At 37.3% G+C, this 15,419-nt stretch overlaps 1 protein-coding gene across 1 annotated transcript in view; it reads right to left on the bottom strand.

Annotated features, from left to right (window-relative positions):
• Positions 1-247: 247 nt before the first annotated feature.
• Positions 248-15,419, bottom strand: part of UST (uronyl 2-sulfotransferase) — a 402,158-nt gene continuing 386,986 nt past the window's right edge. Inside the window, exon 8 of the mRNA XM_044671645.1 lies at positions 248-678. Coding sequence (XP_044527580.1) covers positions 395-678 — 284 coding nt within the window. The 3' untranslated portion in view covers positions 248-394. The remainder of the gene's footprint in view (positions 679-15,419) is intronic.

Below are 15,419 nucleotides of genomic sequence, written 5' to 3'. Positions count from 1 at the left end.
TATGTTTCTGTTGAGACAGACCTAGACTCTTCTATTACCATGGAGGCAATTAATATTCAGCATGAGTTATTTTGTATATGGTAGGCTATTAGAAGGTAGAATGTCCTTCCCAAACACACTAGTGAAAGCTATTTTATGATGAGATGTTTTGAGATGGAGCCATCTAAGGGGACTTAGAAAGGATCCTAGGGAGCCGAGAAAGACACACAATAAAATTAAACAAATAAAACCCGCAAAACCGGGTATCTCCCATTCACCCCATCATGTGGGAATGTTTTGTTCTTTTTAATGCAACTGTGCATTAATTTAGTCCCTTAAGGATTCTTTTTGAAACAAACAAAAACGCTCTCAAGAAAGAAGTATGAGTCCATCAGAGGTCAGCATGGTGCTTGCATCACCTCTTGTAGATGTCCTCCAACCATTTTTCATCATCTTGCTCCTCATCATCTATTGGTTCCTCAGTTTCCAGTGGAGTAGGAATAAAGAACTGTGGCCTCAGAGGGGGCTTGCTGACATGAGACTTGAGTCCAAATTTGCGCTTGAGCAAGTGGAATTGCTCTTTGACAAAGTAGTAGAATTCATACTCATATCTCATACGTTGGTAGAGAATTTGAATGGCTTCAGGAGAAGGGACGGTCTTTTTTACTGTCACAGTCATGTTTCCAAGTTTCCTATGTTCTGAAAAAGAAAGAAACCAGAAGCTCATCAGCATCCAATCTATATTTAGTATATATATATAGGTATATATAAATACAGCTTTATGTATATCTATGCACAAATATGTATTTATGCATAGATATACATATATATATATACATGGGCATACTTCATTTTATTGTGCTTTACAGATGTGTTTTTACAAATTGAAGATTTATGGCAACCTTGTGTTGAGCAGAGATCTATTGGCACCACTTTCCCAACAGTATGAGCTTGCATTGTGTCCTTTAATCACATTTCAAACTTTTCCATTATTGTTATATTCTTGCAATATTTCAGACTTTTTCATTATTATTATATCTCTTATTGTGATCTGTGATCAATGATCTTTGACATTACTATTTTAATTATTTTGGGGTACCACAAATAGCGCCCATATGAGACAGCGAATTTAATCGATAAACACTGTGTGTGTTCTGACTGCTCCACTGACTGGCTATTCTCCATCTTTCTCCCTCTCTTTGGGATGCCTTATTTCTTAAGATAAAACAATATTAAAATCAGGCCAATTAATAACCTACAATAGCCTCTAAATATTTAAGTAAAAGGAAGAGTTAATTGATGGGCAAACTCCATTGTTATCTTATTTTAAGAAACTGCCACAGCCATCCCCAATTTTCACCATCTTGTTCAGTCAGCAGCCATCAACACTGAGTTAAGACCCTTCAATCCCCAAAATAATATAACTTGCTGAAAAGCTCAGGCAATAGTATTTTTAGCAATCGATGAATTAAGGAATGTACATTATTTTTTAAGATATAATACTGTTGTAAACTTAATATGCTGTAGTATAGGGTAAACATAACTTTTATATGCACTAGAAAACCATAGATTAATGTGACTCCTTTTAATGAAGTGGTCTAGAACTAAATCTGCAATATCTCTGAGATATGCCTGTGTGTATATATATACATATATATACACATTATACATGCATACTTACACAGACATATGTATATATATGTATATAGATATAGATATGTGTGTATGTATGTATTGCCCAAACTCATCAATCAACTTAATATACATAAAGGAATCTGGAATTCTACGTTATCAATGATAACTAAAATAAGTAGCTAAGAGCTAAAGCTCTTAGGAGGGAAAGATCTGTTCTCAACATGAACTAGAAAACATTGACATTGGTCCCATGGTTGAGATTGACATTAGCTGCTTGGACATATCCTGCATACTAGGCATTCTACATTTTACTTTTTAACCATACCATATGACATTCAGTAGTTTTCCAACTAAAAACATGTTTCTCAATAAATATATTAACTCAGCAGTTCTGAAATTCTTGAAATACATTTATTTTAGGTGATCTTAATGGTCAAATAAGACAAAAAAATGTGCTATTTTATTATAAATAACTATAATTGTGGCCAAAAAAGTACTTTGAAGGTCCTATGCATGAAAGAAAAGACCATCTTTTAAAGAACAATATTCAACTGGTGCTTCTGTTTCACAGTGAGAAATAGAGTATTACAGATAATCCCTAAAGAATTTTTTAAAAAATGAACATTATAGAAACAGCAATGTAGTAGTGCATGGTGGTTGTGAACATGTTGAAACATATAACCAATGAGGGGCTCTAAAGGATGGGACTTATAGATGTCATCAAGGACTTATAGGAAAAGAAGGGAAGGTAGGCAGATTGTGGTGAGAGATAACAGAAGAGCCAGACTGTTTTCCTGGTATCTTCATGATTTTAGGAGAAAGAAAGCAAGACCTTTGGCACATTAGTTGGACCGTTGGTGGTTGACTTAGAAGATGCTGACCAGAGATGTACAAGATGTGAAGGTACGGATGGGTGATGATTGGCGTCATTGGGGAGAACTTCAAAATTGATAAATTAACTTATTAACATACTTCAAAATATAATGTACAACACAGTCATACTACTCCATTCACATTAATATTGATCTATGCTTGTCTATTGATGAAAGGAATTGGTGGCAGTGACAGATATAAGAAACGTTTTGCAACAAAGTCAATGGAAGGTAAATTTATGTTTGAACTTGTTGAGTCCTACATTCTTCCTTTATTCCTTCCTCCACTTTGGGCTCCATATTGGCAAACTGAAGAATATCCAGAGGAGGGTAACCTAGATAAGCTAAGGGCTATAACCATGCTCTACAAAAGTCATTTGAAGAGATGGAAGATGGTTGCCCATGAAAAGAAAAAAACAAACGTTTCCATATGATAGCTGTCTTTATTGAAATGCTGAGATGTGAATTGGGGTATTATTAGATTTAGTATGTTTGCTTCCAGAGAACTGATTTAGGAGCAGCGAGTGAAGTTATGGAGAAGTAGGTTTAGGTTTGATAGAAGGAAAACTTTCTGAACAGTGAGTGCTAATGAAAAGTGGAATAGGTTCCTGAAGAGATAGTTTCCTGAGTCTTCAAGGGGAGATTAGATGGCCGTTTGTCAGAGAAACTAAAGAAGGTATTTCTGTTTAAGTATGGAAGGAATTGAATAGTTTCTGGGGTCCATCCCAATTCTGAGATTGTGTGCTTCAATGCTTCATACTTGACTTTGGTCTTAAGGACAGAAATAAACAATTTTAAGGAGGGATCTTCATTTCCCAACTAGATGTACTCCTTTGGACTGGATTTCATAATAGGAATTTCATCATCATAGAATTCATTATCCAGTAAGATTGCATCAGCCATGGTACTCCCAAACAGATAGGTGGACCAGCAGATAGAGTGCTGGGCAGGAAGACCTGGGTTCAAATCTAGTTCAGGAAGACCTGAGTTCAAATCTCAGAAATATATTATCTGTGTGACCTCAGGCAAATCACTTAATCCCATTTACCTAGTCCTTGATGCTCTTCTTTTTAGAACTGATTAATTTAAACAATATCAGCAGGACTGGTATAAGCACCTAGATTTCCAATGCAATCATTCTGAAGGTTGCCATTCATTGGGAAGCATAGATTCCAGTATTTTTGTTTAAAAAAATCAATTCAAGAGTTTATAATTATCCCAATACATTATAGATCTGCATTGCACTGCATTTTTAAAATAAGGTCACGAGCACATGTTCCTGTGATTTGCTTAAAGTTAAATAAGGAGAGAGAGAGAAACAAAACTCAGAACTTTGCAGTCTTATCTGAACCACTCACTAGATAGCAACTCCTCTCCCTTAAGGTATAGTTGAATGATTTCCTCATGTGCCATAGCAGAATTCAGGCCCAAGGATTTCTAAGAATGCAGTGAATCTGACTCAATTTAATTGTTTTAACCTTTGCAATGTTAATTTATAATGAAACAGGCTTCCCTTTTAAGAATAGTTTTGTGGTTTCTGTGTTTTCCACTAGGTGGATGCAAAGGCCCAGGACATGGATGGAGGGGGACAACTCAACAGGGAAATAGTGATGGAACCTGGGGAATGCATTACTGTTATCCCTACTCCCTTTAATTAATCAATCAATAAACATTTATTAAGCATCTGCTGTGTACTAGGCGATAAGTGCTAGGAATTCAAAAAGAGGCAAAAGATAGTCCCTGCCCTCAAGGGGCTTACAAATCTAACAAAAATACCACTGTAGAGGGAGGCCTGTGCACCAGAGAGATTTCCCTTTCCCAATCTAGCTTTTAAAAAAGGAAATCTGGAACTCAGAATTATAGCACCTTAGATCTCACTTCAGATTAGAGATCAGTTTAACAACTCCCTTAAAAATACATAGCAAAACAACCCTTACTTTCTGTCTTAGTAATAGCTTTAAGACAGAAAGGCTTCAAGGAGAATAAGGTTAAGTGACTTGTTTAGGGTCATATAGCTAGTAAGTATCTGAAGCCAGATATGCACCTAAGACCTCCCATCTCCAGTCTTTGTGTGCCATCTAGCTGCCCCATCTTCCACTTCAAAATGAAGACTATGATATCCATAAAGGACAAATCACTTGTCCAGGTCACAGAGTGAGTTAGCAGTAGATTAAAAAATGTTCTAATGGGAATATTTGTCTCAAGTTCCATTCTTCACATCCTGCCTTTATAATACAAGTAACATCTATTCTTGCTGGAGAGATAATAAAAATAGGAGAAAGTATAGAGGTTTTGGAGGGACCTGTGCACATTCCCACCTCTGAAGCTTCCTGACTAAATGACTTTAAGCATATCACTATGCCTCTTGGACTTCCTTCGCCTCTGTGAAAGGGAACTGGCCTAGCAGGCTTCTGAGGCTCCTTAAAATCACTCTAGAATTATGGCGCTACACATGGCCACCTGAATTACACAAAGCAATCATGGGAAATGGGAAGGGAGGAGGGGAATAATGAAACCAGAAACCAGAACTGAAATATCTATAATGACAGGTCTCTGGGCTTCCATTTGTGTCTGTGAAGTCTGCTTCCAAAATTCAGTATAAGAATAGCTAATATTTCTATAACTGTTTAAGCCTGGCAAAGTACTTTACTTAAGTTATCTCATTTGCTTCTCACAGCAACACCATGAGATAGATGTTATCTTCATTTTAAGGATGAGGAAACTGAGGCTGAATAAAATTAAGCGACTAGCCTACGGCTGGGTTGTTTCTATGCATTTCACACTTACAAGGACATGGGGGCCCAGGATATCAGCTGACTGGTACACCTCCATTCAGTAACTTAGGAATTGAACTCAGGTCTTCCTGCCTCAAAATCTAGTCCTTTATTCACTGTGCCACATAGTTTCTTCTATACAAATTCTAATTGACTGGGTCTTTTATGCACTGATTTTTAATAGACGGAATTGAAAGGACTCTTTGATTATGTATGGGTTGGGTTTAATGGCCTCCATGGTCCCTACCAACCTTGAAGATCTGGGATTCTTTGCTTCCTCCATAAAATTTAGACCTTAAATACAAATGTGCATTCTGCTTTTTGAATATGCCAGGATTTTAAGTAGGAACCAAAGAATCCCAGATCTTCAAGGTTGGTAGGGACCATGGAGGCCATCAAACCCAACCCACACATAATCAAAAAGTCCTTTCAATTTCATCTATTTAAATATCTTGTCATATCTGTGTAATTTCCCTGCACCTGAATTATCAGACTTACTTATAATAACAAACTTTCAGCTCAGTAACAAACTATTATTAAATAGTATAAATTGCAACCTCTTTTCAAGGCTGTTTTACTTTTTTATGCTATTGATTCTCTCTCTCTCCCTCTCCCCTCTCCTTCCCCCTATCTTTTCCTGTCTCTCCCTCTCTTCTCTTCCTCTCCCTTCCTCTTTTTCCCCCTGCCTCTACTGTCTCCTTTTCCTTTTTCTTCTCCTCACCCCCTAGTCTCTCTGTCTCTGTATTTCTCAAACAACAGAGGCAATCCTTCTAGGTCCCAAGTATTTCCAAGTAGCAAAATTCCCTTTTACTCATTGTATGATTAACTTTTTTTCAGTCCTCTGCTCTACAGGTTAGTGTTCTAAAATTGGAGTCAGGATGACCTGAATTTGCATTCTGCCTCTTAACACTTGTTAGGCTAGTGACCCCAGGCAAGATAGCATTTAGCACAGTGCCTGGTAAAGGTTTACTAAATGTTTACCAAGTTAGTCTCTCAGCCTCAATTTCCTCACCTGTAAAATGGGAATAAAATAGCATACTAAGTGCTTTGTAAAGATTTAAGTATAGATAAATGCTATCAATTTTTCTTACTAGCCATGATTTTCTATGAAATCATTCCAGTTTATCAGAGATAAAAATCAATTGCTACTGGTGGTGAAAAAATAGGAAGGAATCCAAAAGGAAAAGGAGAAAAGACAAGCGATAAAGGTATGTATGGTGAGAGAGAAAAAGGAAAGTGAATCATTAGTTCTGGGAAAAGGAAAGGTGAGCAAATTGCTCTACCAGAGTAAGTCAGCAATATCCCTGCAACTTCCAGTCTTGGAAAGTTGCCAACATCATTGAGAAGAAAGTATGTGTTACTGATAGGATTTAAACACAAGCCCTCCTGACTTCTGGGCTATCCCTCTATCCACTAATTAAACAGAATGCTGTTTGAATGGGCAGGGAATCTAAACATTTCTATGAAACCATTGCTGATTTAAAAAAAAAAAATTTCTGCTTTCTATAAAGCAGGGGTCGGCAAAGTATGGCTCTCAAGCCATATCTGGCTCTTTTGAGGGCCAGATATGGCTCTTTCTGCAGGAGCCATAAAGTCAATTTTTTTTTCAGGTGCTGTTACAGGAGCGCGCACTGTGAGCACTGTACGGCTCTCACAAAATTACATTTTAAAAAATGTGGGGATTATGGCTCTCACAGCCAAAAAGGTTGCCGACCCCTGCTATAGAGCAATCATTTTGTAGGATCTAATGACTAATTTCACTGATGTTGCCCAAAATTTCAATACTTTAGTTCTTATTCAGAAAAAGGGGCATCATTTTCTAACATCAAAAAATACAGTAGATTTCCAGGGCTCCAGAAAATCCTATTACTTACATCACTTCTCATTAGCAATGTATTTTATAAAGTGAAAATGGGCAGCCAGGTGGCTCAGCAGATAGAATGCCAGGAATGTCAGGAAGACCTGAGTGCAAATCTGCCCTCAGATGCTGACTTGATTTGTGTGTCCTTGGGCAAGTCGCTTGCATTTGTTTGCCTCAGTTTCCTCCTTTGTAAAATAAACCAGAGAAAAATGGCCTCAGATATTTGATAGCTGTTATCTTCTGGGAAAGCCACATAACCCTGCCTATCTCAGTTTCCACATTTGTAAAATAAGCTTTAGAAGGAAATGGCAAACCACAATCTCAAATGGGGTTACAAAGAACCAGACATGACTGAAATGACCGGACAACAAAAACAAAATGGCCATAGGTGAGAAGTACCGTAGAACATGTTGACCTCTACTGTCATGGAGCTCTTTCACAATGAGAGGATCTTAATACTGATGAAATCACAGGTTCTATTTAAATGCCAAATAAGATTGAAAAAGATAATATTACCCATGGAGCTTTCATAAATCCACATACAGTCTCTGATTTTTCCATCGAAAGGCAAGGAGATGAACTTGTGTGCTCAGCATGTCAAAAGATCTTTATTTTACCAACACCGTCATTCCTTCTACCCATCCAGGCTCCCTACATCTTAGCAGCTGGTTTCTCCAGTGCTTTTCTACGGGTGGGAAGTAGCCCTTTAGATAGCCTCCATATTGAACTTTTTGCAGACACAAAAGCTGGGAGGCATAGCTAAGAAATTGAATGACAGAATTGGGATCTCTCCATATCACAAAAGATTAGAGCAATAAGTACAAACTAATGAGATAAACGAAATAGGGATAAATGTAATATTCTGCAGTTTTTTAAAAACCCTTACCTTCTATCTTAGAATCAAAGTGGTGTATTAGTTCCAAAGAAGAAGAGTGTTAAGGGCTAAGCAATGGAGGTTAAGTGACTTGCTCAGGGTCACATAGCTAGGAAGTATCTGAGGCCAGATTCTGCAGGTGAGTTTAAAAAGAAAAATCAACACTACAAGTATAGGATTAGGGATATTTAGGCAATAGTTACATGTGAAAAAGACCTGATGGTTCTGGTGGACTAAAAATCAGTGAGTCATCCTTGAAAAGAATTCTTTAAAAAAAAAGAAAAGAAAACCCAAAACAACACTGCATCACAAGCTTGTTCGTGTATGCCTTCTGCTGCTGTCAATGTAACAGGTGAGTCAGTCCATTGGTATGTACTCCAGATTTTAGGAAAACCCCAGTGTTTCCCTCCAAACATAACATTGACCTGAGTAAGTTACCAGTTTGGTTGTTTGAGGCAGGATCCAACTCTGGTCTGAATTCCATAAATGGTTCTAAAGGAAGGTATTAGGACTTTAGGGTGGAGATTATTCTGTCCAATTCACAAGACAAGCATTTTTTAGCAAATTCACTTATTGCTAAACTTACTTTTCATGGAGCTGGAACATGGCAGGAGAGTAGTGCAATGGAGAGTGGGAAGGAAGCACTATTTGTAAGTGGAAGTGAGCTATTTAAAGAAAAACCCAAGAAATAAAGAAACTCAAACCCAGTGTGGTTGAGTGGAAAGAGTACCGTCATTCAAGAGGATCTGTGTTGACATCCTACCTCTGATCTTTACTATCTGGGTGTCTCTGGTAAAGTCATTTATCCTCACTGGGCCTCAGTTTCCTGATCTATAAAATAGTAAAGTTGGAAGGGAAGCTAGGTGGCTCATTGGATTGAGAGCCAGGCCTGGAGACAAGAGGTCATGGGTTCAAATCAGACTTCAGATTAGCTGTTTGACCTTGGACAAGTCATTTAACCCCAAATGCCTAGCCCTTGCAACTCCTTTGCCTTAGAATTGATACTAAGGAAGATAGATAGATACATACATAACTACACACATACATAAATGGATACATATATAATATATATATATATACGTATATATATATATAAAACTCATTCCATGAGATAGCTCTCTGGGAGGGCAAATGGACACTGGAAGGCATTATGGTGATATAAAAATAAAAGATAGCCAAAGGGGCAGCTGGGTGGTTCAGTGGACTGAGAGACAAGTCTAGAGACCAGAGGTCCTGGGTTCAAATTTGGCCTCAGACACTTCATAGCTTTGTGACTCTGGGCAAGTCACTTAACCCCCCATTGCCTAGCCCTTACTACTCTTCTGCCTTGGAACCAATGCACAGTTATGATTCCAAGACAGAAGTTAAGGGTTTTAAAGGAAAAAAATGGATTAGATGGCCTCTGAGAGTCCTTCTGACTGTAAATCTATAATTCTATGGAGCTTCTTTTAAATTATAGGAAGAAATAAGGAATGACTGCAATTAGCTCTAGTAAGAACTTGTATCTTTTTTATATTGGGAGACAAAGGTGACATTGTTTCAGTCTCGGTGGTGGAGAAGATAGTAAAAAATAACGTATACTTTTGTAGCATAAAGCTTTTTAAAAAATGACCCATGTCTGATTCTCTTTTGTATATAGATGAACACTAGGCTATGTAATAAAGCTATTTTCTTTCTTTTTTAAAAAACCTTACCTTCCATCTTCGAATCAATACTGTGTATTGGTTCTAATGCAGAAGAGTGGTAAAGGTTAGGCAATAGGGGTTAAGTGACTTGTCTAAGGTCACACAGCTACTCCTGTCTCTAAACCTGGTTCTCAATTCCCTGAGCCAACTAGCTGCCCCTAAGAAAGCTATTTTCTTTAAGAACTAAAACTCTTAAAATCAAAGAGGCTTCCCTCCTTCTGAGCAGTCACTAGGCATCAGTATTGAGGCTTCTATTATGCCCCATTCATGTGATCTATGGCCCAGGTACCATGGAAAATCTTTCTTAGTGATACTACTTACTCTTCCAACAATGGCATGGAACAGATTTCTAGTAATATAATTTTCTTTTTAAAAAAAAAACATGTCCACGATGCTATTTTAAATGGCAAACCCTGCTGAGGTTCAAATTGAGCTATAAAAGGCAAATGTAATTTTCCACTAATCACATTTTTATAGCCTTTAAAGGTTTGCAAAGAAATTTTCTCAAAACAGCCCTATGAGGGAAGCAGGACAGATATTATCATTCTCATTTAATAGATGCAGAAATTGAGAAGTTACCCATGATCACCCAGTAAACGTCAGAGACATCAGATTTGAAACTTCAATCTCCAGATTTCTATTTGATCTAATATGGCAAATCTCCAGATCTGCTGCCATTAGAAAGAGTTCAAAGACTACACCATAGACCATGAAGGCAGTCTCAAAAGTAGGTTTGCCCAAATTGTTCTGAGCAACAGGTGTTGACAGGCTGCCTTAATGGGGAGGGGCTACATCTGATGAATTTGCTTTGTACAGCACCGGGTGGGATGGTCAGCTAATAATTGTGAAAGAGAATCAGTGGTTAAATTGAGTCTTCATTTTTTAAATGATATTATTTATCTGTGACATGTATATTAACTAAACACTTCCCTGAAGGGTCATGAGTATAAACTACTCATGGTTTTTGCCCCATAGAGAGACTTACAGTGCACATTTCTGAACTGATACTTGGAGGCCATCTTGGAATTCACCTTGAGTATAAATTTCCCACTGTACTATTTAATGATGAGGGCTTTCTGGGTATGAATAGCTTAAAGAGAGGGCAGAATGTCTGGGAGACCCAGTCACTTGCTTATGACTTTCCTGGAGTTTTCACAGGAAGTAGAATGTCTTCTTTGGCTTAAAAAAACAAAACAAAACAAAACAAAAACAAACAAAAATCCCCTCTTCCAGTCTGTCTTAGAATCCATACCAAGTATTCATTTTAAGGTAAAAGATCAGTAAGATTAGGCAACTGGGATTGACTTGCCCAGGGTCACACAGTGAGGAAATGTTTGAGGCCAGATTTGAACCCAGGACCTTCTTCTCCAGGCCTGGCTCTCTATCCACTGAGCCACCTAACTGCCCCCTTCCTTGGATTTTTATGTAAATGTGCCCACTAGAGAATTCCAAGCTTCCACTGATCCCATGGAAACATTAAGGTGGATTCAAAAAAAAGTAAAATTACTCTTCCTCAGATATCTGTGCAATGTAGACACAGTCTTAGAAGGGCAAAAGATTTCACTTTGGAATATGTTTTTCTAAAAGAAAACTTCTAAAAGTAGCATAAAAACTAGACTTTTTAGTAGGAGATACTCTACCCCCAACAACTGGGATTTTGTGGCACCCACTAGTGTCTATATAGGGTATTCCAAAAGCTTTTGTGCACTTTTAAGCTTTAATAATATAACTTAAATTTAATTCTTAGGAAATATTTATTGCTAAAATTCTTTTTTCTGGTAGAGCTACAGCATGGGGTGGGGGAACTAATATTAATAGTTATTAATGCTTAAAATGGCACTAAGACTTTTGAGACATGCTGTATACTCTCTGAATGCCTAGAGTAGGAGCTACATGGAAATACATGCTTTTGTTCACTTCACATCCCCACACAATTATTATTATCAGTATATTACAGTGATTATTTGTTCATTCCCCCCCCCCATGGAGGTACAAAAAATTTCAGTTATTCTTGTGGCCTTGTACTTCCAGTGGAAACAGGACTCCATAAATAAGAGTACACAGAGAGGTAGTAGTCTCTTACCTACATGGCTGGGAATTCATAAAAGTTATCTTTTTATTGCATTTTAAAAATATTCCCTTTTGTCTTTAAATAGAATAATAGTAATAGTGGATATAATCCTGGCATTGGATTCAAGAAGGTCTGGGTTTGAATCTCACTTTCTTCACAGATTTGGTTGTTTGATCCTGGGCAAATCAATTAACTTCATGGTACCCCTAGATAAATCTTTAGGGTTGTAAATTACAGAGAAAGTTCCAGATTCAATCAGTTGAGGAAACCTCTCTGGGAGGTACTTTCTCTCTCTCTCTCTCTCTCTCTCTCTCTCTCTCTCTCTCTCTCTCTCTCTCTCTCTCTCTCTCTCTCTCTCACACACACACACACACACACAGAGGAATCAATATATAATCACATCCATATATATGTTTAAAATTGCACACATGATCACATATATTTTCTAATTTGATCTTTACAATAGAGATGGACAAAGCAGTTAAGATCACAGAATTTGGAACTGGAAGAGAACCTAATCCAATTTCTCCATTTTATAAATGGGGATACTGAGGTCCACCAAGGTTAAGTGATTTCTCCAATGTCCTACAGTGAGTGATTGGTGGAGTGGGGATCAGGGTCAAAGTTTCTTTTTATTTATTTTTTATAAATTAATTTGTTTGCTGGTTACATTAAGATTCCTAGTTATCTCTTCCTCCCCTTTCTGAAACATAGAAGCTACAAAAAAAAATGTATACACATATTATGCCTTTCATGTTTCTATTTATCAGTTCTTTCTCTGGAAATGGGCATTGAGAAGTTATTCTTTAAACATGAATTCTGTAGCTGGATATAATGTTCTCTTGATTCTACTCTTTTTGTTCTTTATAATTTCATAAAGATCTTTCCAAGTTTTAAAAAACTAACCTGTTCATCATTTCATATGGCACAATAGTTAGTATTCCATCATAACTTTATACCACAACTTGCTCAGCCATTCCCTAATTGATGGCCATCCCCTTGATTTCCAGTTCTTTGCCACCACAAAGAGAGCTGTTATAAATATTTTGGAACATGTAGGTTCTTTTCCTCTCCCCATGATCTCCTTGCAAAAGAGACCCAACAGTGGTATTTCTTGGTCTAAGGGTATACATAGTTTTATAAATCCCTGAGTTTAATTCCAAATTGCTTTCCAGAACTGTTAGATCAGTTGCAGTTCCATCAATAGTACACTACTCTCCCCATTTTCCCACATCCCATCCAACATTTGTCATTTTGCTCTTTTATCATTTTAGTCAATCTGGTAGGCATGAAATGGTCTCTTAGAAATGTTTTGATTTGCATTTCTCTGATCAGTAGTGATTTAGAGCATTTTTTCTCATACCTCTATATGGCTTTGCTTTTTTTATCCCAAAACTATCTGTTCATATCTTTTGATCATTTATCAATATGGGGATGGCTCTTATTCTTATAAATTTGACAATGTTCTCTATACGTTTTAGATATGAGACCTCTTATCTGAGAAACTGTCTATAAAATATTTACCCCAGTTTTCTGCTTTCCTTCTAATCTCAACTACATTCGTTTTATTTGTGCAAAACTTTAATATAATCAAAATTATCCATTTTACACTTCATATTGCTCTTTATCTCTCATTTATTCACAAGTTCCTTTCCTATCCATCATTTTGAAAGATAATATGTTCCCTGTTCTTTTCATTTGCTTATGATATCTTCTGTTATGTTTAGGTCATATATCCATTTTGGTCTTATGTTAGGGAATGGTGTAAGATATTGGTCTATACCAGTGATTCCCAAAGTGGGCACCACCGCCCCCTGGTGGGTGCTGCAGAGATCCAGGGGAATGGTGATGGCCACAGGTGCATTTATCTTTCCTATTCATTGCTATTAAAATTTAAAAAAAAAAATAATTTCCAGGGGTGCTAAGTAATATTTTTTCTGGAAAGGGGGTGGTAGGCCAAAAAAGTTTGGGAACCACTGCTCTATACCTAGTTTCTGCCAAACTATTTTCCAACTGTCTCAGCAATTTTTACCAAATATTGAGTGAGTTCTATCCCAAAAACTTGGATCTAACTTGCTCAAAGTTTCAATGCTGAGTTCAGAACCGGCTATATTTTTTCACATTGTACATTCTGACTTTGAAGTGTACACAACACGTGTTCTTTCTTGTCTTGAGATTTAGAGAAGTCTTTGGTACAATCTGGGGAAAGGGCTGTCTGTGGAGATACATACCTGTAATCCCTGCTAGTAGGGAGGCTAAGGCTGGTGGATTACTGGAACTCAGGAGTTCTGAGTTACAGTGATGTAGGTCAGTTGGGTGTCCACACTAAGTCTGGCACCCATATGATTAGTCCTTGAGAGAAGAGGGCCATCAAATTGCCTGAGGAGGATAAATTGACCCCCAAAAGTAAAGAAGCAGGTCAAAATTGTGTTGAAGTTAGGTTAGGGAGAGCCAGGCTAAAAAATAAAAATAAAAAAGGAGGGATTGGGGGAAAAGTTCTATAATTTTGAAAAATAAATGTTTGCAATGCGGACAGCATTTTTAACACTACCTGCACACTGAGGTTGGATTAATACAAAATTGGTTTTAGATGTGTCATTAGTCTGGACTAAGTACTTTCTCAGTTGAGGGTAATGCCTAGTAAAACTTTTCTATTTTGAGACCACAGGTTCACTCAGGTTACATTTAATTTAATTTAATTTATTTTATGTATCTTTTAAAAATTATTTAGAATATTTTCCCTTGGTTACATGATTAATGATTTCCCCCACCTCTCTTTCCTCCCCCCTCCTGGGGCTGACAAGCAATTCCACTGGGTTATATTGTTCAAGACCTATTTCCATGTTATTCATATCTGCCATAGAGTGACCTTTTAAAGCCAAAACACCTCAGGGTACATTTTAGGAATACATCAAATTTATAAAAGAAGCTATGGAATGGGGGGCTAATTTTCCTTCACTCCTCTGGCCTTTCTGAAAATAATGCATTATGGTGTCAGAAAGCCTAGAGTTATTATTAATGCTTAAGACAGCTGGTGGCTTAGTGGATGGCATATGGGGCCTGGAGTAAGGAATACTCATCTTTGAGTTCAAATCTGGCCTCAAATACTCACTAGTATGACCCTGAGCAAGTCATTTAACCCTGTGGGACTCAGTTTCCTCTACTATAAAATGACCTGGAGAAGGAAATGGCAAACCACTGCAGTATCTCTGCCAAGAAAATCCCAAATGGAGTCATAAAGAGTTGGACGCTACTGAGACAACTGAACAAGAGCAATGATGAACGCTTTAGAAGCAAAGGTGTGAGAGAAGAGGCCACAATCTTCAGTGGTAACAATGGTAATATATTTGTAAAAATACATGTACCTCCTTTCAGACCTGCCCCAGGTGTGCATCATTGACTGCATTCATTTAATAAAAATGCCAATTCTGTGAAAGCAAAAACATTTGTGTTCACTACTGAATGCTGCTATAATAACGTGGTTCATTTACTGAACATTTTGCCCTCATTTTTCAATGCTTTTGTATACAGTGTCCCCATTAGCAAAAATAAAATGCTTCATTTAGAAAGCAAATATTGACCCAGTGGCAAATGAGCCTGCCATGGTTGTAATTGAAACTATGGATTTTTCACCAGCCATCAAAACAAAGTAAATATATATATATATA

Source organism: Gracilinanus agilis, chromosome 4 (genome assembly GCF_016433145.1).
Source record: "Gracilinanus agilis isolate LMUSP501 chromosome 4, AgileGrace, whole genome shotgun sequence".
In the NCBI taxonomy this organism is placed as follows: Eukaryota; Metazoa; Chordata; class Mammalia; order Didelphimorphia; family Didelphidae; genus Gracilinanus; species Gracilinanus agilis.
Note: the sequence above shows the minus strand (reverse complement) of the source record. Positions and strands in the feature narration are given on the sequence as shown.